The 27,540-nt window shown below is 42.2% G+C and overlaps 1 protein-coding gene across 5 annotated transcripts in view; it reads right to left on the reverse strand.

Moving 5' to 3' along the window:
* Positions 1 to 2,766: 2,766 nt before the first annotated feature.
* Positions 2,767 to 27,540, reverse strand: part of esrrga (estrogen-related receptor gamma a) — a 146,860-nt gene continuing 122,086 nt past the window's right edge. For all 5 annotated transcript variants that reach the window (XM_069693768.1, XM_069693766.1, XM_069693765.1 and 2 more), the window contains 3 exons: positions 8,364 to 8,470; positions 8,109 to 8,271; positions 2,767 to 3,215 (listed from right to left, as the gene is read on the reverse strand). In XM_069693768.1, coding sequence (XP_069549869.1) covers positions 2,971 to 3,215; positions 8,109 to 8,271; positions 8,364 to 8,470 — 515 coding nt within the window. In that variant the 3' untranslated portion in view covers positions 2,767 to 2,970. The remainder of the gene's footprint in view (positions 3,216 to 8,108; positions 8,272 to 8,363; positions 8,471 to 27,540) is intronic.

The raw sequence follows: 27,540 nt of genomic DNA on the forward strand, positions 1-27,540 counted from the left end.
TTCCATTTCCTGTTTCGAGAGAAACCATGTGAATTTTATAACAAGTGAAATTATTGATGTTGACGGTTAACAGGTGACATGTAATCGCCGTCAAATAATACAATCGTCATCATCCATTAGCTTTCTGAGGACCTCACCTGTTCACTTCAAAGGTGTAGCGTTATTTTTCTATGCGATTTAGTCTTCATTTTAGTGGTTCTGATGGCGTATTGTACGCAGGATCAAAGACTTAATCCTCCCAATGCCTGAAGATCCTTGTAAATTGTTAAAAATCAGGTGTTTCGCGACAGGAAAAAGGGGGTTAGCGAGCTAACAGAAAGCAGCCAGTGCCATGTTCTTTTTCCTTTGGTGGATGTTTTGATTTTGATAGCGCCATTTCCGTCAGCACGAATCTCAATTTAGTGAAGTTATTCTGATGGTCCCTACACGGTGAAAAAAAAAACCCCAACAACTAAACTAAACTAAACTAAACTAAACATACACCCATACAAATGGGCAATGACCGTGTATTATCGAACTATCGGTTTCTAAACAAAGAACTGTTTTGTTTTAATCAGATTAAAGTGAGCCTGGTCACAAGATAGGTGCAAACCTCAGAACATGTGGTAGATGCAAACTGGACGTTGGGTGTTTTTTTTTTAAAGTTTTTTTAGCTGCTTGTGTTACTACTTCTTTAACCGAGTCCCTTTTATGCGAACACAGCAGTAACATCTCGACATTCTTGGTCCGTCTCTTTCCTGTCTCTGACAAAGGAAATGTTGACTGTTATCTAATAGCTTATGGCAAGTTACACAGACAGAAGGAGACGCTACAAATTCTCCTCCGAATCCTCATCCTCTCTCTCCCAAATTTAAGACTGGCACGTTATGTTAATATTGCAGACTTAGTCCATATGCACAAACCCCTCCTTTAAAAACCACTATTGCTCAGAGTTTCTAAGATAAACGCTGATTTGTTAATACATTATTACTTGTTATATTTATATATATATGATAATTGCTGAAAGTGGTCAAGCTGATAGAAAAAAGGAAAGACATATTGATTGATTCAGTTTTAAGAAGACAATATTAATAACAAAACCAAAGCCGTGTTATATGTCATATACAGGATGACAATTATTTACAACCCTAATATTCATCGCTAAGATTATTTTCAAGGTAGAAATTAAGAAAAAAAAAACAACAAAAAAAAACGAGGAGTTATAAGGAAACAGTAGTTGTTCTTCAGTCAGTTTCGTCAGCACACCTTTCCTTCCGGTTTGTATTGCGTTGAGTGACTGAAGCTCCCCCTGCACTTCCTGAATCACAAAAAAATACCTCTGCAAAGAGACGAGCTGGAAGTCGTGAACACAACGGGGACAAGAGGGGACTACTGAGGTGACACTTTGCAGTTTTTTGTAGAGTGTGGGTAATGAGCATGGGCTGGACTGTTCTTAATGGCACATTGACAGACTGAAATCTCTACTGACTGGTGTGTGAAGAGCTGCGCACCCGGGCCACGAAGAAGCTAAAAAATGTCGGGACGTCCAAACACAAGAGGAGATTTTGACAGAACCTAGAAGTATCACAGAGAACGTGAACTGAGCTCACATCTGTTTGTTAGCCAAGCAGGAATCCATGCTCGACAGTATAGATACAGTTGTATGTTGTTATTAAAGGTAAGAAGTAATACCGTTACTTATAAACTCTGCCAATCAATCGCACCTCCAGGGCTTACAATACCTGACACCATTTTTAGCTTCATCAAGTGTACCAACATCGATACTGTGTTAATACTGACAGGTTTTGGGAGGCCGAGATCGCCGGTCCTCGGCAGGTACAACGGATACTAAAGTTGTCGTGGAAGTAGGGGAGTCATGGGAAAACTAGGAACTGAATTTAGGGAGAACCAGAGAGTGTTTACAGTAGTTGTTTTTCAATCCTGGTCTTTGAAACTCTGAGCCCTGCTGGTTTTCACAAGTACCAGAAAAAATGTTAAAGAACTGTTAGAACAGAGAACCAGCGGTACTCTCGAGGCCCAGGACTGAAAGCCACTGGAAGATCAAACCAGAAATAGTTTTGGGTTATGACAGTAAAGTTTGCTGGCATCCTCTGAATGGATGATTCCATTCTTTGGCAGGGCAAATCTCCTCTTCTTTTCTTTCTGTCCATCCATCCCAACTTCATTGTACACGAACTTTGACAACAAACGTCATTAATACTTCCTCAGTGTTCATTTTCTTCCCCCCCTCTCTCGTTTTCTTCTTCAACACTTAAAAAAAACTCTGTTGGGGGAAAGAGGGAGGGGAAAGGAGACACGAGTGCAGTTTTACAGTCTCTCAGAGCTAAAATGAAGAGTTTTCAGTTTCATTTAAATGTGTCGTTTGTCATTAATAACATCTTAGTTGTTATTAAATGCATAAGTGTTTTGCCATCGTCAGTGTTTGGAGTCACCGTGGTAGCTGTTAAGTAACTGGCATTAAGTAATAGGAAATCTTCTTCCATTAGTAATGGGGGGGAGGGGGGGGGTTACGTCAGTCTGTCAGCATCTTCCCCAGAACAGATGGTCAAAGTGAGCGCCCTTTTGTCAGAGACTGTGGTGGTTGAGGGTTCAGGTAGGAGGTTCAGATAGCTTCTTTTTTCATAGGGGGATGTGTCAGCAGACAAACTTCAGGGACATTTTTCTGTGTGTGTGTGTGTGTGTGTGTGTGTGTGTGTGTGTGTGTGTGTGTGTGTGTGTGTGTGTGTGTGTGTGTGTGTGTGTGTGTGTGTGTGTGTGTGTGTGTGTGTGTGTGTGTGTGTGTGTGTGTGTGTGTGTGTGTGTGTGTGTGTGTGTGTGTGTGTGTGTGTGTGTGTGTGTGTGTGTGTGTGTGTGTAAGAGTGTGTGCGTGTAAAAGAGCAAGAGGTCATTCAAAGTTGGTGTTCAGAGTTTGAGTTGAAGCTCAGGTGGTTCAGACTGGTGTCTAGCTGTCCTTCCATCTAGTCCCCGTCCTCAGACCTTGGCTTCCAGCAGCTCCAAGAACAGTTTGTGCATTGGGACTTTGCCATCCTGCTTGATGCTGTAGAAGTGCTGCACAGCCTTGGTGGAGGTCTGGCGGAGCAGGGGGAGGGTCATGAGCAGCTTGCCCGCCCGGCGGGGATCCTCCTGGTGCTGGGCAGCCTCATAGTCCTGCAGGGCCTCGTGCAGCACATCCTGGAGCTTCTGCACTGCATCCACGTCTTCAATGTGCATGGAGTCTGGAGAAATAGGATGATGCATGATTAAAAAATAAAAATACAGTATGTGATCTGACATTGGTAGCATTAACCACATCCAGTGTTGACCACACATGTATTACATATTATGTTGTTTTAGTCTTTCCAGAAAAGGGGAGGGGGAGGTTTCCATTTTTTCTACATGGGACACATGCGGTCACCTGTATGTGAGTACACGTGTCCTATATGGTAAAATAATGAAAAGCAAAAATAATGACAGGGAGTGGATATTTGCAGGTAACTTGTTCCAATCAGATGAGATCAAATGAATTCTGTATGCAACCATTCATCAAACAGAAAATACAACATTGTGTTTTTTTGCCGTTGAAATCCGTTTGTACCCATGAAAACACTGGTCTCTTTAAGATGAGTCCAGCCTCCCTGTGTGCAACAGACCCTGCGAGGTTGTCGGTGTATACACGTCCCACAACTGTCTGAGAAGATGTTTTCAACAGAATGTGTCTTTGTCAGTACCCGGGCCCCCTCTGTCTGCTGTGTTATTGAGCTAGAGGGGAGAAGTGCTAAATCCAAACAGGAAACACACAGAGATGCTCCTGAGAACAATAATTTGGAGTTGGAAATTCTATAAATGTAAATTCTATTGACATTCTATTGATTTTGATTTCTGCTGCAAAAGTGCCAAAAAAACATTTCCATTCTAATGTAAATCGCTGACAAACGTTGGCATTTTATTGTGTAAGCTGTTGAGAATTGAGCAAAAAGGTTATTCAGGAAGCATTGCAAATGCAACTATAAATGTAGTACTTCTGTTTAGTTCAAAATGGCACTCGAAACACACTTTGTGTGTGAAACTAAATCCAGGACTGGGGCTTCATATCCAGAGGCTGCTCGCATCTCTGTCTTTAACGTGGGGATCTGTGGGTGTGATGAATGGACGGGCAAAGAGACGAGTGGGTTGAGGAGGGAAAAAAAGAAAAGAAGAGAGATGGACTCGTAGAATGATGAAGCAAGAACACCTGAGAGTTCCTCTCCCTCTCTCTGTGTGTGTGTGTGTGTGTGTGTGTGTGTGTGTGTGTGTGTGTGTGTGTGTGTGTGTGTGTGTGTGTGTGTGTGTGTGTGCGTACACATCTGCGATCTCTCTTTGAGCTGGCATGTAAGGTGTATTTCAGCATATGTGGCAGTAAAGGCTGAGACTGTCCCTCAATAATAATGCTCCATATTGCTCCTTAGGGAGGCAAAGTCTTAATGTGAGCTGGCCTTTAGCTCCCAACCTCCGATCAATGTCTCCGATCAATGACTACATGCATGTTAAATAATAATCACAAGACAACTATTGATAGGCACCCCCTTACACACACCCTCCCGCCACACGCACCTACACAAAAGAAGATCTGCCGAGGTGATGGGATCCTATGAGTGCATGTGGAGTATTTTGGAGATAGAGACAGACATACGCGTGATGTATGCACTCCGTGGAAACGGCGCGGAGCTCTCAAACAACTCTGTGTGTTTGTGTGAAGGTAACTTTTGTTGATGCGGTTTCATGAGTCGGCAAGCCACCTCACGTTTTACAATCTTCCACCGCCTCCCTAGTAGAATATTAAACTGCACAGATTCCAGAGCACGTCAGGTTTTGTAAAGTAATGGGAGTGTTTTTCTTGCAACTACTGGATTGTGCATGCGGTCTCCTTTTGTTAAGTGTTAATGAAGTCAGTCGGAGTAGCTGTCAGAGAAGAACTGAACCAAATACTTCTCACTTGTCGCAAACGAAAATATGTTAACACGCTCGGAACAGTCACGCGCAAAACAGGAAACACGAGCAAGCTAGGAACAAGTGGGAAACATAAAAACCATACTGTGTCGTCAAAATACGTCCAAATATAAAATGTGTAAACAGCCACAAACACACAATCAAACAGACAGAGCTGCATCTATCGAGTGTAATGCATGTATCAGTATGCAGGACCAGACCAGTCAGTGGGTTGGATTCTGTGAGGATCAATAGAAAACTCAGCTTCCATTGGTTCTCAGATTTTTCTACTAGTGGTTTACCGTTTGGGATTTAATTTTTTTTTTTATTTTTATTTTTTTTACACTTTACTGCTGGATGATATTTTACCTCATGTACAGCCAGTAATGATGATTGGAAAAAGGATATTAATTAAGGTTAATAAGTTGAATTTAAACATCTTTCTTTGGACATACAGAACATGTGATATAGTACAAGTACCATATAAATGAACTGACTGTGAAACACTGACATGTACAAAATGAACGAGTACTAATATCAGCCACAATGAAAAAACACAAAACAAATCCCCTTCTCCTCTTTATTTCTGGAGTTGTAGTAAGTGTTTCCCTGAAGTTCAGCCTGAAGCGAACGGGCTGAAGTTAAACTGAGGTTTAATGAGTTTCACATTGTGTTTTGATTAGTATTGTGTGTTTAGTATTTAAGCTGGTAGACATGGCTTCTTGCCTGCGCTGTGACCCGCGCTACACTCACAAGTACAACAGCAGACGTTAATGAGCGCGAGCACACGAGGCTGTTCAAACGCACATGTTAACATGAACTCACAATTCATGCACACACGTGCACGCTCAAACACACACACACACACACACACACACAAATGAGCCTCCTGTTTCCCATGGCTAGTTTAGCTTTCTTTACATGTGGGGCACGTTTGCTAACATTTCTTAAGGCTTGGCTTCATTAATGCAGACGATTAGCATCCTGTGAATTAATTAGTGTCAGTGCCCTTCAAAATGCTAATGCTAGCATTCTGTTGTCTTGAAGAGCAGTTAGAGAGTCTGGGCAATGAGACAAAGTTCTCATTTGGGCGTCAGCTGTTTCGATTTCAATCAGTTTAAAAGGATGACTATTTGAAATGGGAATTTTCTTTAACAGGGATATAATCTTAAGACATGATATGATATGAAAAACATATTCGAGCTGGACATTTAAACTGCCTGTCAGTCAGCAACCTGTCCAGCAATTCATCTGCCTTTTACTGTGAAAATTACATTTATTCTTTTGAAGCGATATTTTGATTCTGCTGTTATGCGACTACATGTCAAAACATGATATGCAAAGAAAAAAAAAAGATGTTTTGATTAAAAACGATGTAGAAAGTGATCTTTTTTTTGGTGTGTTTTTTGACCAGGTACATGTGTCCATCTCATGTATGTAAATGTGGGTGGACAAAAGTATTAGAAACACAATTCAATACAATGTAGTCCAATACAAACCCACCAGTTATTCACAAATGACCAGTGGAGTATGTGGAGACTAAACAATTAGTCGATGTACAACTATCAAATCAGGATTTATATAATTCTTCAAGCAAAAACACAAAAAAAGTCTCTTGTCTAAGCTTCTAAAACGTGACGATCTGCTACTTTATTCCTCAAGAAATCAAATTACTTTAGATTTTGGTTATTCAGAGCAATTTGAAGACGTCACCTTGAATTCTTTTCGCTCAATTTTCGGACATTTTTCAGATCGTTTTGGATTACATTAAATTGTCCTTAAATAAATCTGTGTAAATGATCTATCAATCAGTTTGTATTTGTCAGTAAAATTTTGAGAAGTTACAATTTTAATAAGCAAAAAAAGATTAAACTCCGAATATTATCAGCATCTTTCTGTTGCTTATAATATCATGAGATTTTACCATCACTAAAGTTTCTTGTGAATTGGGTCGCGGCCTGTGGATTGGCTGTTTACCAACTAATTAGTCACAATCATCATCATGAACTCTGTTGTCCAACTTTCAGTCAGCAGCGTCCATAGAAAAACAGACACACCTACTTTTATGTGCATACACACACATACGGACAAACACAGACACACGCATGCAGAAGCAAGAGATTGATTGTCACACAAAGCCCACAGGAAAACAATAAGTCAATATTTTCTGCATGTGCATAACAGCATGTACTCTGTGTGTGAGCTGTGCTTCACGTTCAGGTACACACTAATGCTCCACGTTGGACAGTGTGTTTATGTAAGTTTCAGAGAGAGGAAATCGGCATATTTGGGGGAAAGTGCAAATGTGTGTGAGTGTGTGAATGTGTTGTGATGTGTGTGTGTGTGTGTGTGTGTGTGTGTGTGTGTGTGTGTGTGTGTGTGTGTTGATGGTGGCAGAACCAGAACAAAAGGCCCCTCCCTCTGTATTCAAAGCTCTCACATTGCATTCTCCCATTTAAACACATTGTATTGACAGCTCCCCCCTTGTAATTAAAGAGTACTGAAGAGCTGGCCAGCTTCCAAGACAAAGTTCAAAAGACGGGTCATGGGAGGAAGAAGGCGCGTGCGTGCGTGAGAGAGAGAGCGTGTGTGTGTGTGTGTGTCAGTCAGCTGTCGATGCAGCTGGACACATCAGAGAGGGGGTTTTATCGACAGATTTAGGGTTCTAATGATTTCACCTTATTTAACAGGCATCTGAAGAGACGACTATGCTAATTGTAAAAAGGGTTGCCACTTTGTTTGGGGGTGGGATTCAGGTTGAACGTGTGTGTGTGTGTGTGTGTGTGTGTGTGTGTGTGTGTGTGTGTGTGTGTGTGTGTGTGTGTGTGTGTGTGTGTGTTTGTACTGTGCGAGTGTGCGTGCGTAAAATACCTGCACACTTGCGTTACACTTGTGAGTACTACAGTATGACGAGACAAAGTGGGAGGCTTAACGACTGCATGTTTTATGGAAGAAAAAATATCTCCTTGTGTGTAAGTATCGTCATGTGTCACAGATGTATGTGTATGCATGTTTGGATACGGAGCACTGAAATTAGTCCTTTGATGGTTCAGCTTAGATGAGCCCCATGGGACTGGAGATTCCTAGGATTAACTCTCCTTCACCAATCAAACAGAAATGTGCAGACAGACAAAAATATCAGCTGATAGTGAAGAATTTCAAACCTGAGTTAGCCAAAGCGATGGCCTTGAGAGCGACAAATTCCTCCTTCTCTAGTTTCATGGATTTGTATTTCTTGACCAGCTGGAGGATGGCGTTGTTCAGGTCCAGAAGTCCAGCGAGCTTTGACTGGTCCTCGTCCATTATGTAGTCCTCAGCATACACCAACTAAACAGAAGCAAAGAGGGGTGCAGAGGTTGCAAATAAATTGTCTCCATATGTTTCGCAAGAGCAAGAAACAAACAAAAGGCGACGCTAACCTTGTCTTCAAAAGACAGAGAGCGGTACACGACGCGCAGGATCAAGATTTCCATCCATGCACTCTGCAGTAGACTCATCTGGTCTGCCAAAGACAGCGTGGAGAAACCTGGACAACATTGGGACAGAGAGGAAAAGAAAGAGAAGGATTGTTAGTTTTATCGTAAAGCAGTCTGTCGTTACTATTGTTTTGCTCACAAGAAAGAAAAATCAAATGCAATGTCATGTACGCATGTAAGAGGAAAACGCACGCTGATCTGTTTTCGTGGGGTTACAGGAAAGAAGGGAAACGCGAGAAGCTTGTTCTGAAGCTAGTGAGAGGGTCAAGATCGACTCCCCTCCATCCCCTGCCTGCCCATCCTTCATCCATCCACTTGACCGGAGTCCTCCTCCTCCTCCTCTTCCTCTTCATCTCTCCCCTGTGCCCAGGGCGATTCTCTGGGGAAAGGCAGGCCTTATCTCCCCATGACACAACCTCCATGGATCAATGCTGGCCATCGCTGCTGCGCCGCTCAAATACACACACTAATTGCTGCTGTGGCCCCAAAAACTCCTGCTTTCTCCCGTGTCAGTCCGTGTCCTTCTATTCGCCTACGTCTATATCTCCCCAATCACAATCCATTTCTTTTTATCTGTCAGTGTCTGTCTATGACTGACCGTCTGCGTGTCTGATTTCACCTGTTTTCCATCTATCTTGATACCTCTCAGTCTGTTTGGGTTTATCTGCTTCCTCATTTCATATATATTTGATTATGTATTTACTGTAAATGCCCCAGCCTCTCATTTGTTGTCTGTCCCTCTTGGACTTCCTCTTTCTACCTGTCTATCTCTTTAATGGAACACCTGCCCACTCGCACCTTTCTTAACAGCTGTCCTGTCCTCACACACCTGTCCATTCACACCTGCCTGTCTGCCTATGCGTGTGTTTCGGTGAGCGCAAGCCTTCTTAGGAGAGGCAAAGACAGTGGGCCGTGCGAGCACACCTGTCAGCCCTCGCCGCAGCCTTCCAGTGTGAGTGTGTTTGTGTGTGTGTGTGTCGGAGAGGTGCATCCTGCCAGGAGAAGCAGGCGGATGAGAAGGAAGATATTTCTTCAACAACATCTGCTGCGATGCGCCTCCTCTTGAGATGTTAGGTGTGCGAGGGAGTGTGCGTCGGTGTGTTTGTGTGCGTGCGCGTGTGTTTGGGGCTCTTATCTCACAGTGTGTTGATGGGTAATGGCAGGCGTCTCATTATGTCCAGGTTGCAGGCTATTGTTGTTTGTAATGTGCTCTAATTCATTCTATCTAACTGTTAACATCTCCAACACGCACGCAAAGATAAACACTGCTGCGCGCACACACACAGATACAGTATCACTTATGGATAGACTTAAATGCATAGGAACACACTGGAATGAATCCAAATGTGTATGATTGATACACACACACACACGCACACACACGCACACACACACACACACATACACACACACGCACACACACGCGCACACACGCGCACACACACACGCACACACAGTGAAGGGAGCAGTATCGTTGCCAACTGGCAGTGTCTTCTTCTACTTAATGAAATCATCAGAAGGGATTAGAGGTGAATTTCTTAAGGGGGTCTTCGTGCATACACACACACATCTCATTCACAGAGGCAGATGTCTTTAGGGGGTCCTTAGGACTTCACCACTCATTGTGGGTAGGGGAAATATGCGCTGGCATTGCTAAAATTAACACACATGCACTTATTGAATCTGTTCAACCCTGGGGTCAAGTGAAGAGAAGAAGACACGAGTGAGGGGTTAATATCATTTAATGGTGTCACTGGTTGTGTGTTTTAACTTGTCTGTGTGTGTGTTTTCGGCGCTCTGGCATTGGGAGCAGAACCGAGAGTTCAATCAATTCGCACACACCCCTGGAATTTGATACAGGGCCAATTGGGGCACACATGGCTCAAGAAGTGGGCCCACACACACACACACACACACACACACACACACACACACACACACACACACACACACACACACACACACACACACACACACACACACACACACACACACACACACACACACACACACACACACACACACACAGAGCCATGACTTACTGTATATTAATAACATTTGCACAAACCTACATCAACAAACACCTCCCTCCTCATTACACACAAAGTGCAAACGTATGGGCACAAACACATACACACACACACACAGAGGAAACACCAATAATTAAAACCCCCCGTGATTAATTTATTGAGCTGAAAGTGCAGCTTTTCTTATTGAGGCACATCAATGATTTTTATCAGGATGAGGTCTGTGTGTGTGTGTTTGTGTGTGTATAGGTGTGTGAAACCATTTTGTGTGCTTTTGTGAATATATGTATTGTTATATTGTGCATTTGTCCATAATAAACATAACCGTACTTTCAGAGGATGGGCTTGTTGTCTCATCAGCATGTTTGTATTCTGTGTATGCATACATTCTCCTACATATGTTTCCATGAGTCTCTGCATGTATGTCTCTATCTGTGTGTGTGTGTGTGTGTGTGTGTGTGTGTGTGTGTGTGTGTGTGTGTGTGTGTGTGTGTGTGTGTGTGTGTGTGTGTGTGTGTGTGTGTGTTTGTGTGTGTGTGTGTGCCTCTCCCCTCCCCACCAGCCTGTCTGCGCCGTTCAGCCATCCAATGCTTCTTATCTGTCTGATTAATAGGCGGCCGGCTTCAGGACAAATTAATTAACAGATAACGCCATCTCTCCCTTCTTCCCTTCCTCCCCTCCTTCTCATGAAGCGATCGATACAACAGAAGAAAAGAAACATCAATGGGAATTTAGTGCTGATGATGGAGAGAGAGAGGTATTGATGAAGAGAGAGAGAGAGAGTGAGATGGAGGAGAGAAGAAAGTAAAAAGGGGGAGAGGTGTTGGAAGGAGAGATGGTGGTGGTGGTGGTGGTGGTGGTAGAGGGAGGGGTGGAGACCTTTCTTTCATACCTGTGATTTCACTTGACAAAAGAAGGTTCCTTATTTGGCTCTAATTACATTTCCTTTCCGCCCATTGTTGATAAGGCATCTCATACTGTGTGAAGTAGTATGAGTGTGTTTGCGTGGATGTTCCACCTCCTGTGTGCTGTTTGCTGCGGTGGATAGAAATGTGCAATGGAAAAGAAGCTCCAATATTTTCTCAAAAATATCAACATTAACTTTAAAGATGAGAAAATTGCAAGTAAAGCAATGTGTTCCCACTGCATCATTATTGGATAAATGTTCACCTCTTTGTTAAGAGCAGACTTTGGGTTGGACATTCATTTTGTGTGTGCATCATTTCTGGGATGGAGAAGGAGGTGCCTGAAGTTTCCTGGCGCTATTTGGTTACATACTGTATGTATAAGTGTCTGCTGAAACAGCAGGACACTCTATTGTATCTATGAAGGCACAGAGAAAACTTGTGTGTAGGTATGCGTGTGTGGATGTGCCATACACTGTCTGACAGAAAGAGGCTACAGTGCAGTCATGCGAACTTAACCTCCACTGCTTGCTCTCGCGCTCTCCTTCTCTTTCCCTTTTCTCTATCGGATGCACACATAACACACACACACACACACACACACACACACACACACACACACACACACACACACACACACACACACACACACACACACACACACACACACACACACACACACACACATCGATTCCCCAGCCACCCTGCGGCCTGTTTGTCTGCCAAATGAGTCCTGACTGCACATTTACACCCGAGACCGCACAACAGTGTGGCACAGACATACCGTACAGTACACACGGACGGACACACACACACACACACACACACACACACACACACACACACACACACACACACACACACACACACACACACACACACACACACACACACACACACACACACACACACACACACACACACACACAGGATAGCCCTCTTCTCACGCCCCAGTTGCTCCACAGATGCACACGAACACACATATCCAGGGGGCCTATATTTGTTTTCGTGTGGTTACAGGGCAAATGGGAACCAGTGAGAAGCGATTGTGATGCTTATGAGTACCTGCGTACTTGTGTATGTGCACTGCTTGTGTGCATTTTTCAAGCTATTTGTGTGTGCATGTGAGTCAGTGTGTGCTTGTATGATAGCAGCTATGTACACCTGCAATAACTGATGTGTCAAGCGAGGGGGATTAATGTGACAGGTGTGAAGACTGGTTGCGATGGTGATCTGGTCGCAATGATTAACGCTCGACTAGTCTTCACATTTTGTAACTCAGGCTGAACACAGGACGTCTGGCATGCATTTAGGTGGCATTTTTAAGTACGAATTTTCATAGATAATCCTTCTTTTAGTGGTTATACAGACACTCAGAATGGCTTTTAAAACACATTATCTCATTACAAATAAATTACAGATACATGTGGCGGTCTCTCTGCAGATTTGTAATGGGGGGTGCACACTTTGTGCACGTGCTTATTTTGTTCCCAACGACACTGTGCTCGGTCCTCTTTGATCATGGCCTCAGGACACATTTAACAGAAAACTTCTCAGTCTGTCTCAGCAATGTAACACGTACATTGTTGAGATGCACTTATGAAGAGTTATCTTCCCTGACGTTGTAAGAATATCCTTCACACATTGTCACAGGAATGTTACACAGTACAGTAAAACTAATCCACACTGAGCGCATTCAGGGAAACCACATGTGTGCTGCAAAGGGGGCATCATGACCTAAAGCTTGTATTTTAACACGTGCGCAAAAAGTACATGATGTAATAGTACTGTAGACAATCTGTTTTCCAATAATGCTACTATAGTGTAGTGAGAAGGCGACATATAAAACAGCAATTGTGATTTTTGTAAGTGTTGATAGATGGGCAATGGCTCTTTCTTCTCCATTGCTCCTCAAAATTTTGCAATATTTTGACAGTGTAGCAAATCTTGTTCTAAGGGGGTGTTTTAGAAGAGCAATGAGAACCGGGATGTGAATTGTTCTTTGATTGTCAGGTTGTTCATTGTTGGTGAGAGGAGAATAGTGGATTGTCTATGTTCAGCATGTGCACGTATTGTGTTCTGCAGGGGACAGATTTAAGTCTACTGGCCCACTGAGATAGAGATTGCATTAGGACACGTGAAGTTTCCAACAGTTACCAGCACATCGCTGCCCTGCGTGTGTGTGTGTGTGTGTGTGTGTGTGTGTGTGTGTGTGTGTGTGTGTGTGTGTGTGTGTGTGTGTGTTTGTTCGGTATGCACACTGTGTTAGGTGGCTCCACTGCTCTCTCTCATTCCACTTTCTCTATGTGTTTGTGTTTAAATGTGTGCACATTGTTGCATGCTGGGCAATGCAAGTGCTCCCTTGTGGTGCTTTGTGAGTGTGTGTTTGTGTATGAGTGTGTGTGTGTGTATGTGTGTGCACGTCTCAAACTGTTCTGTACCATACGGCCAGACGCCGGCCAAAATGAACACGGACCCCCTGTGATGGCTTTGGCCAAGCTGAAACAACACACACCAGATATACGCACACTGGCAAATGCTGTCACACACACACACACACACACACACACACACACACACACACACACACACACACACACACACACACACACACACACACACACACACACACACACACACACACACACACACACACACACACACACACACACACCAGCTGACCCAATTACACAGAGATGCGCAACGAGATGGAAACAAATCCACCCAGAGAACCAGCTAATTTAGAAGGGCTTAAAGACACACTCTCTCACACACACACACACACACACACACACACACACACACACACACACACACACACACACACACACACACACACACACACACACACACACACACACACACACACACACACACACACGCATACATATACGTGTAAAGCCACTTAAGACAATGAAAAACATTGGAGTTCATACTGTATGAAAGTGCAAGTTACAAATGAAATGAGATCTTATATCAAAATCCTTTTAAAAAAATATGTTTGTGTGTGAAGAGGTGAACAGAAGCAATTTAGAGAATTATTCTCTATTTCTATTCTCCACTTTCACCTCAGTCCTCCTCATTATTAGAAATATTGATGCAGTTTTTCTGCATAGAAATGTGTCTTTATTCTTTATTCTAATATCAGAAATTTAATTAAATGATTATATATAAACATAAATTCTTTGATTTAAAAAAACAAAACAAACTATGATAGCACACATGAACGCACAGCATCATAGTTCGACAGACTGATGGGTATTGACGGAAGCCTGCTGACATTATGAGCAGCACCCAGCTCACGAGTTACTGTCACATTAGCCTAAACAAGCCAACAGTAGCCTTTGCGAATGTTGTGAGTGAAAGATTGTTACAGCTATTATGTAATTATACAGCTAACAAATGGAATTCTTAGTTTGGTTCTACCTGACACATCAAATTTAGGTAACATAACTCATACTACATTTAAACCAGTTGCAGACCATCACGATTCATGGGTCCCACTTGTGCACAATTTGTGTTTTGCTTATTGTTACTACAGCTGGGTGTTTAACCTTCACTGTGCAGAGTGATGGTCGTATGAGTGACTACAGTAGCGCATACAAGCAGGATTGTATGACATCAAAACCAGATCACAAGTGAATCATGTTCCACCATGCAACACCTCCAGTGCACATATAATACAATAGAGTTCACAATGAAGTGGGACTTATCATGTGTTCAGTATTCAGACCTTTGAAATGTGAATTAAGTCAGAATATTTGACACTATCTATTATTGGGCTTATCTTGTCTTGCTGTATATTTTGTTAAAGATTTGAGTTCAGTTTTTGTGATGGCTAATCTAAGTTTATTAAAAAAAATTACCTACCCAGTAGATTTCTAGCTGCACATACTGCAAATGAATAAACGCCAATGATTTACATATTTTTGCACAATACATACAGTAATTTGATAAGAAATTGTCTCTTTTAAAAATACACACACAAACATGCGCCATCACCTTCACCTTCATCCCCTCTCATATTGTTGGCTAAAATATATTTTTTCTATTTCTTTCCCCTTCCCCCCTCTCTTTCCACCACCCCTTTTCTGTGTGCGGCCTGGGGGAGAGTAGAGCAGTCATAGGGTTGCGGTAGCCTCTAATCAGTGTGAACAGCCAGCTAATTACCAAACCCACAGCCCTGGCTGACTGTTAATTGCATACATTAGACACCATCAGCAGCACTGCAAGATTAACACTTAAAATCTTCCCATTGCTGTATTGAAGATGAGTGCTCTGTGAGTGCGTGAGCTTGTGTGTGTGTGTGCGCACGAAAGCCAGCAAAACAGGAGGAGAGGCGGATTGTGTGTGGTATTCTGTGTGTGTGAGTGTGTGTGTGTGTGTGTGTGTGTGTGAGTGTGCCTCGGTGGTGGCTGGTACTAATATTTAACACTTAATTAGACCCAAAATGGAAACGCGGCAACGCAGAGATGGTTGTCGAACGTTATAGCTGTTGCCGTGGTGGGGTTGCTGCGGTGGGGGCAGCTGGTCGTCGAGGGCAACCCCGAGTCTCCGTGGAGACGACAGATGGAGTGACATTAAGAGCATTGCACTGGAGCCATTTCAAATGATAGAATATCAATATTTACATTTTAATTACCCACTCCTCGCTCCACCAGGGCTGTGTCGAGGAGTGTGATGGTGAGTGTGTGGGCATGTGCACTGCAAGCTCCACTGAGGCCATGTCTTCTTGACTCCATAGAGTCAAGAGTGCTGCTCAAGTGACAACGCTTGGCTCTGCTTGAAAATTTCTTGGTTAAATTAACATTGTGTGGAACTCTACAGGCAGTTTTCCAACATTAGATTTTTTATGTTCCTGTTTTACTTTTTCTTTCACTCAGTCCATCCATCTTCCTCACATCCTCTATATGCCTTAGCATCCTGCCCTTCCCTCCATCAATATAATGCTGATGCTAGCAGGAATGACCCCTCTGTCTGTGTGTGTGTGTGTGTGTGTGTGTGTGTGTGTGTGTGTGTGTGTGTGTGTGTGTGTGTGTGTGTGTGTGTGTGTGTGTGTGTGTGTGTGTGTGTGTGTGTGTGTGTGTGTGTGTGCGTATGCATGTGCATGTGCATGTGTGCACAAATCTGTCTGGGGAATTAACCGTGTGTACACACAGCTGAGCAGCTTACACACCAACTCTGTCTGTCTGTTTCTCTCTGAACACATACAACACACCTAAAACACTGCTGACGAACAGTTTTGGTGACAAAAAAAAAATGAAGACTTTAAAATTGTAATGAGACTTAAAAAATGAAAAGGAAATAATGTGAATTTATCGATGTCTGAAATTTCTCAGTCTTTCTGGCCATCATTGTGTGGCTCAGATGATAGAGAGGGTTGACCACTAATTGTAAGGTTTGAAATTCAATCCAAGGTTCCTTCTGTCCACATGCCAAATTGTCCTTGGGCAAAACACCAAACTGCCATTTCTCACTAGCAGGTGGGCAACTTTGATGGCAGCTCTGTTGCCACTAGTTTGTGAACATGTGAGTGAATGGTTGAGAAAAATTGACCCCTAACACCTTTTAGATAAAAAATAAATAAAAATTAAAAAAAAAAAGCACTATATAAGTGCAGAACCATTTACCATCAATAGCATAATTTACCTATTGTTAAGTTACCAAGCTGCCACAATTTAGTTTTGTTGACTGGCAACACTGGAGGACAACAGAATCAAGATCCAGATCAAAGAATGGCTTTAAAATCCGTCAGTCTTTCTATCTGTGGATCTGGGTTGTGATGAATCTACTTTGTCAACTTGTTCAATTAACTGTGTTGTGACAGTCTATTGATCTCTTGGTGGATTACCTTTTCAAAACAATATCCTGCAATTTTCCTGAAAAGACAAATCCATCACCAAAGCAACAACAAATGGGCTGCCCGGCTCTCTGGACTATCAGGTAGGAGAATTGTTTTGTTTTCAGTGACGATCACATAAAACAGTCTTTGGTGTCATAATTGTTTAAGACTGTCAAAAACAAATTGAGTTCAAGCCATACAATATGAAAAGGAACACTATATGGTTGAAAAGAAGTAAATTGTGTAATAGGTACGAGACAGATGCATTTCTTTTCTGTAAAGCACTATTGATGTATAATTGGAAACCTGCTGATTATGGCTTTAAAACAAAACCCAATGGTCCCTGTCCAGGCCTGGTGTCTCTATATGAGATTATGAGGCTGTGTTGATTCTATCTTCCTAATCCCCCGTAGCTTTCCATAGAGAGAGGAACACAGAAAGTCCACAGGGATTAATTTACCATTCACAGATTAGAGATATGGTCTCCAATATCATCATCGAGGACAACCATCGAGGGCTCAACGATTGCAACGACGAGGAGAGGGAATGGAGAGAGTGAGAGAGAGAGACATAAACAGACGGAAAGAAAGACGGAGATGAAAACGAATGCACACAGACAGAGACAGCCTTCTTTCCTACAGCCCCATGCCTTAATGTCGTAGCTCGAAGACAAGAACATTAGACCTCATTCCACCTCCTCATCTGGGCCTGAAAAAGCCTGGGCTGAAAATCTTAATTAATTGTCCAATAGTGCTGCGGGGTCATTATGCATTGCAATAAAGAAGCGTGTAATTATGAGATTTAACAGCCATTACCAAGGCCAGGAACTCATATGTCATCATCAGCAACCAAGCCAATGGTTTGGTACGGCTATGTGTGTGGCTTGACGGACAGCACAGACACACAGACACACACACACACACACACACACACACACACACACACACACACACACACACACACACACACACACACACACACACACACACGTACATATTACAATGTGGGTATAAAGTAGTTAAATATATAAGAGAGAAATGTGTCTCCTCTTGTATAAACAAACAGTTGTGTATTGGTATATAGTCTTGTGCATGCAGACAAGTAGAGAAACACAAACTAAAAGGAAAGTATGCTGGAAAAAGCACACACACACACACACACACACACACACACACACACACACACACACACACACACACACACACACACACACACACACACACACACACACACACACACAAACCCATCAGTCTGACCCAGACAATAAGGCAGCCAGCTGTGATAGCAGCCTGCAGATGAAACATCCCATCAAGATTAAATAGTCACAAAAATACACATTATTACTGTGTGTGTTTTGTGTGTTTTGTGAATGCACAGTGAAGCACGGAGACCACAGGCCACAGTCCTTTGCCACATAGCAGGTGGGAAATGACACCCTTGTGTGAGGATGAAGTGCTGCGTACAAACACACGCACAACGTACATTAATAAAAAAGTGCTAAAGCTGTCCCACAACCGAAGAAAGAAGAGACAAACACATTTGACTGGACACCATAACATGAGGAGGGCAGCGATGGTTATAGTTTGGATCATACAGCATCCTGTTGGGAGTTTTGTCCCCAAAAGTGTCTTTTAGACATTACACAAAACACAATACAGAAATGGATGGTTACAATTTAATAAATACTGATTCTGATTCTGATACGAAAGACACATTTTATATGTTCTTTCAACACTGTATGGCCACACATTGGCAACGGGGAAGTCCCAAACTGTTGCCTGTTCTGCAGGGGTTTGCTTTTGTATGTGTGTGGGGTTTGTGTACAGGCCATAAGTCGTCCCCAGCTGTTGACAGGCATGCTTCAATTCTATTTTCCCACCTGTTATTTCCTGATGGAAAGGATGAATCCTCAATTCTGTTATTTAAGAACAATGAATGGAGGATGCGAGAGAGAGGGAGAGAGGTAGAGGGAAGGGAAGGTGGGAGAGAAAACAGGAGGACAGTAGGAGCATCATGCAGGAAGGAGAAGCAAGAAAAAGAGAGTAAAACAAAGAGGAGTAAGGAAAAAGGAAAAAACATAAATGTAAAAAAGAGAAGAGAGAGGGAAGGAGGTGAGGAAAAATGACGGGATGGAGGACAGGCATAACTGTTTCATGCCTGTCTGTGAACTTTGCATGAACCGACAGAAATAATGTAATGCCATGACAAGTCTGTCCCTCCTTCCACTAGATTTGCAGCATCCATACGTAAGCGTGTGATACCTGTGTGTGCATGTCTGTGAATCCTTGTGTGTGTGTGTGTGTGTGTGTGTGAACTCTTTATATTGCTTTTGGTGTGTGTGTGTGTGTGTGTGTACATGTGTGCTCCAACAGATAGAATAGGATGATGATGATTTGAAATGGAGTTTGGCCTGTGCGTAATTATGATCATCTATCTTTATGCCCCGGCAGCATATCATATCACATCACATCATCTCTCTCTCTCTCTCTCTCTTTTTCTAAGACAACCACACACACACACACACACACACACACACACACACACACACACACACACACACACACACACACACACACACACACACACACACACACACACACACACACATATAAAAGCAAATTGAAAGTAGTAAAAGCTGACTGTTTGCTAGTAATGACTTCGATGATGATGGGCTCAGATGGTGTGTTGATTTATTTGTTACTGCTCGTCTGATTTCACATATTATAAAACGATGCACGTCTGTGTATGTGTGTGCATTTACTGTGTACTAGTGCTTCTTTCTAAGTGTGTGTATGTGTTTCAGAAGTGTAGGTTTGCGTGCCACATTGATTTGTGTATAATGTGTTTGTGCATGCAGGCTGGTGTACATGCCTACATATGCAGCCTCTTTCCCGTGTGTGTGTGGTGCGTGTGTGTGTGTGACAGATATTATTTGATGCAGATTAGTCAGTGTACTCAGATTGCAGGCTGTGTCTCAAAGGCTGATAGACAAATGAATTTGATTTGCAAATGTAATCAAACTAATAAGAAAAACAGTAATGGGCTGCTGAGCACAAATCTTACGACTTCAATATTTGTGTTTTTTTTGCCACTTTTATTTGAACTGAAACACAGCTATCCACTAAACAACTTTCATGGCAATTTTGCTTTAGAAATTAGAAGAAAATTACTTTTAATGAGTGGCTGTAATTGTTCAGAAAAACAGATTTTCATTAGATGCGACTTTTAAAATCTGTGTACTCTTGAATGTATAGCTATTTTGTCCACTTGTTGTAGACTGCCATTGCTCTCCAAGTAACTTCTGTTTTTTTATTTTTTTCCTTTTGAATTCAGATCTGATATTGTGTGACACATGTAAATACAGTGACAGCTGGTACCATGTGTGAGGCAAGTTGCGTGTGTCTGTCCGTATGATGTGTCAGGTTGTTCTGTCAACACGGGATGAATCCATCAGTATACTATGTTCTACATTATAGTAAATTCATAAATTTGCTCTCAACCACAGACCCACACTCATTTTGTTACATTAATTTTAACAAAATTGTTAAATGAACTGATAATGGAGCGTTTGCAAGTTAATTTTACTAAACATTTTGTTGCCATGCATGGTAAAACATTCCTCCATGTCTTCTCCATCCTTTTATATCACTGACTGAGGATCTCACCATACGAAAACTAAAATATAGCATGACCTAGACGCAGGAACAAAAAGTGAATACAAGAAAAAAAGTGACGATGAAGTAGACAAGACAGAAAAAAAGGAATGCACAGAAAACAGAAAATGTTTCCCCTCCTCTGTTTCCTCATATTGATGATATGTGTCCAATACCCACAGGCTTAATCCAATAAAGAAAGCCCAACTTAATCCAAACATTAAGCTCAGATATCAAATATTCTCTTCCTAATTTGATTTCATCAATATTTGTTTTCATCTGCAAACAGAGATGTGTTTGTTTGTATGGGCTGCAAGAGGAAATCATGGCGACGGTGCAATGGAAAATAAGTTATCTCTTTTGCATGGATGTGGACAATGCAATGGCCAAACACACACACTCACACATAAGCAAACACACATACTTGAAACCAAGACCTCAGCTTCTAAATGTGTTATCTGGCTCAGGGATGAGCAGAAATGGAAATCAAACACGGCCAACAGAGCTCAGAGAAAAACAACAGAGATTGGAAACACATGCGAAAAAGATACATGCAACAGAACTGACCAAGGCAAAGAACCCAAATTCGAATTCTGAATCTAAATCAGATTCTAATGAAGTCATATTTAGGTGGATCAAATTAGAATATGGAAAAGGCAGAGTCGGTGAAATCACAAGGAACAGCTCCAGGCTAAAGAATGACTTGGTTTGAATGGTTCCATTCACAATAGACTCTCTATCATGTGATTATTAATCAGAAAATGTATACAAATATCCCTGAAGATTTTGTGTAATTCACTGTAATTTTCTACAATAAAGCTAAACTTTTTAACAACTTTCAACCTCTTTCCCACAAATCTTTCATCATTATGTTTCTCTAATAAAGACTGTATCTGACTTTATGTGTTTGCTTGAATACTGTCATATAAATGTAGTTATGTTAATAACTGTGCTCTATTTGCGCCTCTAAGTGAAATATATTTTTTGTGTGTTGTTTGTGTGTTGAGGCACACAGCATGCTATGACTGTCAAGGTGAACTAGCCTTAGTCGATAGAACGGAGGCAAATCTGCTTGTGTGCCTGTCTCTCTGTGTGTGTGTGTGTGTGTGTGTGTGTGTGTGTGTGTGTGTGTGTGTGTGTGTGTGTGTGTGTGTGTGTGTGTGTGTGTGTGTGTGTGTGTGTGTGTGTGTTTCTGTGTATGCGTTTTCATATTACATGGTTAATATCTTTGAGAAGGACAAACACTGATGGATGAAGTAGGGGAAGCATGATGAAGGAGGAGGAGGAAATCAGGACGAGGAGACAATAATAATATTGTTTGAGAAGTTTCATGCCAGTAGAGCTCACTGATTTAACAACTGGAAGACAAAGCAATGCGGGTATTTAAGTTCTTTTTCTCCTGATTTACCACTCTCTGTTAACAAGCCCAACGACCTCTTCGCTGATTGATGACATCACCAGACTTAATGAGGGGGGCTGTAGAGTGACATCATCACCAGTCTGTGCTTTTACATTCCTCTCTCTCTGCACGTAAACGCACCAAAAACACACTCAAGATGCTGTTCTGCATCTCCTGGAGCTCATTGTGAAGTGTTATAATGTGTGTCAGTGTTAATTTACTGAGTTGTACAGTCAAAGTCAAGCATGTGAGTATCCATGAGAATATGTGAGCGTATGCGTGTGTGTGTGTGTGTGTGTGTGTGTGTGCGTGTGTGTAGATGTTCCCCTTGGCTGCTGAGACTCAACATTTGATTTGCTAAAAGGAGCAGGACACTTCTATTAATCAATATTTGCAGACTACTGGCTGCCTTTCTGGCTGATTGACTGGCTGTGTAGTTACTTGACTGACTGATTGGCTAACTAACACACTGACTGGTAGTCTGAACGGCGAACTGCTTGACTGGTTGACTAAATCTCTAAGTGAAAACCATTTATAACATGTCCAAAAGAGAGAGAACACAGCAGAACAACAGCAGAAAGATAATCTAGGGGGCTGTGTGTGTGTGTGTGTGTGTGTGTGTGTGTGTGTGTGTGTGTGTGTGTGTGTGTGTGTGTGTGTGTGTGTGTGTGTGTGTGTGTGTGTGTGTGTGTGGGGGGGGGGGGGTGTTTGCTCATTGGGTGTTTCACTAAATATCTGATATCCCAATATTAGAAAAGAGGTACATATTAAAATTACTGATCTGATCAACAAGCAGCTGATCATACTGTTTAAAAATCTAGAGCTGAACTTAGATTCAATAAACCTGTATCACTGTGAGACAGACACAGACAGACCAAAGCGAAGGAAGGTAATGATGGCTGGCTGGGAGGATGAGAGAAGAGGGGCGTGGGAGGGAATACGGGTTGAGAGATGAGGTTGACTTGATAATGAAGAGGTTAAGGATGCCATGGAGAGAGAGGGTGGGAGGTCAGGTCAGAGAGAGGGAGAAATGGAGGGAGAGCCAGAGAGAGACAGCAGGAGAGAGAAAAGAAGCAGGTCACAAAAGAGGTTGAATCGGTGGGGGATATTTAGCCAACGGGTCAAAATAGTATTGTGTTAAAGGCTCTCTGGGAGTATCCAGGTCCTACTGAGGTAATGTATGTAACCTCTCTGCTTTCCATTCTCCTACCATGTCCTATCCTTTCCTCCTCCCTGTTCAACCTTGTTGATCCGTGTTGTTTTACACCTCAACTTCACCCCTCTCCTCCTTCCACTTCCCTCATCATGTACCCTTACATACTAAGTGAAGGAAGTGGTAAGTGGTAAAAGTGTCACGAAAATGACAAAACTTTTAATCAATTGATGATTAAAAAAGAAAATATGAAAACTCAGAGCTTACTGATAAAATGAAGAGCATACTTATGGAAGTTAAATTTGTTGACCACCAATTAAGGTCCAAGGACAGTATGAGTCACTTGCAAGATATCAGGAAGGGGCAGTGTATCAGCTTATAAATAACAAAAAGAAGGGGACCTAGGATTAAGCCTTGAGGACCTCTTACGGTAAAAGGAAGAAACTCTGCCTTATTACTCAGCTTTATGGAAATAAATAAATCAAAGTCTTTTTTCAAGAAGTGTTTTAAACTGTTAACATTTTTTGAGTATCCATCTTACTCATTGAAGAAATATTAATCAAACAGTGTAGGCCTAACCTCATATCATGGTTATTTACCAGTCAAACTTATTTTGAGCACAGAGTAACTGTAAGACTGAGGCTATGTACATCATAGTTGTGATCATTATTAATACTGGGAGTTATCACTTTTTGGAAATTAATCTCTTTTATCTAATTATCTCTTTAGACTGAATTTTGTGTTTGATGTGGGTTGGATTCCTCACCTAAAAGAGGTCAAATACACCAATGGATTTAAAAAATATATATATATATTTTTTTACACATTTACTATAACCTTTTTATGCAGAAGTATTTGAGTTTATGGGATGTTGATAAGACTTGAACCTCAATTATGTTTTCAGCATCACAATAAGGTATTTTAACCCCCATGAATAAGATGAATAAAATACAGAGAGTGAAGAAATGATAAAGACACTAATAACTGAGTGATTGATACAGAGAAACAGAACAAAGTATGCAGAACATGGAGCAAGAGGACACTCTTCATCACCTACTTTCCCATCACCATCACCCAAACCTGCTCTCCCATATCTCCATAAAGACCGATTAAATGAATGGACCAACGGCAACCCCTCCACCTCCCATCCCCCATTTTTACAGCTCAATCATGCTGCGTTACTGCCGACACAGACTGCTTATCCTGAGTGTCAAAATTGAAAGGAGAAAGAAAGAAGGAGAGGGAGGGAGAAAGACTGTAAGAAAAGAAGGAGCAAGTAAGAAGAGATAGGGAAGCAAGAGAATAGTGGAGGGGAAGGGGAGGGGGTGGGGTGGCCTAAGAGCAATTTCTTTCTTGAATAAAGAAAGAATAGGGGAGGGGGTTGTACAAAAAAAAAAAAAAAAAGCACTAATGCCAAGGCCCCTGGTTTTGGTAAAATAGACTGTGTTATAGGTTCTGGCTCTCATTCGTTGATTCCTTCATTTGTTCGTTCCTTGCTCTTTCGTCAAGTCAAGTGCTCGCCTGTCTGTCTTTCCCTTTTGTGTCCGCGAGTCCAGATAAGAGCTGCTAGTATGACTGCCTGGTAGTCATTGAGTTATTATGGAGAGAAAGAGGGAGAACACAGAGAGAGAGAGAGAGAGAGAGAGAGAGAGAGAGAGAGAGAGAGAGAGAGAGAGAGAGAGAGAGAGAACAGAAAAGAGAGGATGAAAAGACTAATTCTTCTGACAGATAAAAGGCTCATTTTGAATGGCCTTTCTTTCCTTTAATTCACTCTCTCATTCACTGCTGTTTAAATATTTGCTGTTCTTCTCCTCCTCTTCTCACCTGACTGCTCTTCGTTCCTCCTTCAAACACACTCACACAACCACACACTTGACGATGACATGAAGCCTTATATGCAACTGGAGTTGTCTCTTTGAGAGCTATTAAACTGAGATCTTCTCTTCACTAATCCATATTATTGGACGGTAAGGCCTTTCACGCCCTCTGAATAATAACTTCTGATATTTCCACATACCCACAGTTTCCAGAGTGTGACGGTTTACTGCTCATATACTGTATGATCGCGTGTGTGTGTGTGTGTGTGTGTGTGTGTGTGTTGTGTGTTGTGTGTGTGGGGGGACACTTGTCTATGTGTTGCCCACAGTTTGAATCAGCAAAAAGGCCTCTATTATACTCGCCTGTGTTTATGCATTTGCACGCAATTCATGGCTTTCTTTGACGCACGTGTGTGAAGTGCACATGTGTGATTCCTTGTGGGATAACACGAGACGCACACTGTGTCTGAAACCTCATTTTCCTCTCCTAATGACATATCAAATGTTTGCATAAGGCCATATCAGTATGGAAATGAGTGCGCGCGCACACACACACACACACACACACACACACACACACACACACACACACACACACACACACACACACATAAGTCTTAGAATAAAAGAACCAATTGAAGAGATAGGCTACGTGTGTGTATATGTGTGTGTGTTGTCAAAAGTCTCTAAGGTTGGGCGACTCCGCGTGTCAAACATGACTAGCACCACACACACGTGCATGCACACACACACGTACCCTAGCCTTGTTATCTGGGGGCCTGTCTTGCAGGCAGCCTCTCTAACGCTGAGTGATGTTTAAATTAGTTTACAATTTAGGCTCCTTGCTATCCGCAGACGGCTCTTAACTCTGTGTGTATGTGATGTGTTTTTGTGTGTGTGTGTTTGTACGTGTGAGAGCGTAACAAATTGTTGCCAGTACGGCAGACATCTAATGACTTCAAATTAGCTGCCTGGCGCTCGCCTTGACACGTTGTTACCACTGTTAGCAGCCTTTGTGCGCGTGTATGCGTGTGTGTGTGTGTGCATGCAGCACCGCGCAGCCATATCATGAAGCATAAATTGGCTTCACCTCCCCTCTCTCTGCCTCTGTCTTTTTTCTCTTTGTCTCTCTGTCTCTCTCCATCAATTTGATTAAAAAAATTACTGTACCATGGCGAGCAAAGACGTGTGCATGTGTGTGTTCACATGTACACCGTGCACACAGTGTTCTCACACACACAGACAGACACACACACAACAAGATGTGAAACAAGATGGCTGCAAAAAGGTTAACAGGTCTATCCTCCTGTATTCTGTGTGTGTGTGTGTGTGTGTGTGTGTGTGTGTGTGTGTGTGTGTGTGTGTGTGTGTGTGTGTGTGTGTGTGTGTGTGTGTGTGTGTGTGTGTGTGTGTGTGTGTGTGTGTGTGTGTGTGTGTGTGAGGCTGATAAAGAATGTCGAGGAGGTGTATTTCTTTCTGACAATCCTTTCCACCCTGAGAGAACAGTAGAACACTGTGTGTGTGTGGACATGTATGTGTCTGCGTGTTTGGTGTGAGTGTGAGTATTAGATCAGCGTTCAGCGTTGTAAACAGTGAGGATTTCATAAAGTGTTCACATCACACACACACACACACACACACACACACACACACACACACACACACACACACACACACACACACACACACACACACACACACACACACAACACACACACACACACACACACACTTGGAAGATGAAGAGTTCTATCTTTCTCTGTGAGCAGTGGATTGCCTTCCTCGTTCATCTAATCACGCCATCTTCTCTCCTCCGCCAAGCAATCGTTGCGCTTCGCTCCCTTCATACAGAACGAACACACACACACACACACACACACACACACCTGTACAGGAGTTGGTTAACTTGGTCCACTCCCTTGTACAAATAGTTAACTAAAGGGAAAGGCAGGCCTGCTGAAAAACATTAAATATACCTTGCATGTATGCTCTATGTTGTTTTAAAGGAGAAAAACACATTTTCAAAGAGCTATACTTAGTATACGGATCAATATATATGTCTGCTTATTGTCCATAAAGCAACACATGGATCAATACACTAACAAGAAGCAATGTATATTCCCGTCCCTCTTTCTGTCTCTGCATCTTGTTTTTCTCTTTCTCAGTTTTTTTTCTCATATGTATTGATATCATATACATATCATTGGGAGACCCTGCTATCCAACGTCACTGACTTCATTGTTATAGATTTACACAACATGACTGAGTGGTATTTATGTCTCTAATCTGGAGTTTCCTCCTCTCTTACAGCCTCCTACACTGTT

This window comes from Brachyistius frenatus, unplaced genomic scaffold (assembly GCF_029030835.1).
Source record: "Brachyistius frenatus isolate BFR_SWC_R1_liver_20210118 unplaced genomic scaffold, ASM2903083v1 Contig_15, whole genome shotgun sequence".
Classification (NCBI taxonomy): domain Eukaryota; kingdom Metazoa; phylum Chordata; class Actinopteri; family Embiotocidae; genus Brachyistius; species Brachyistius frenatus.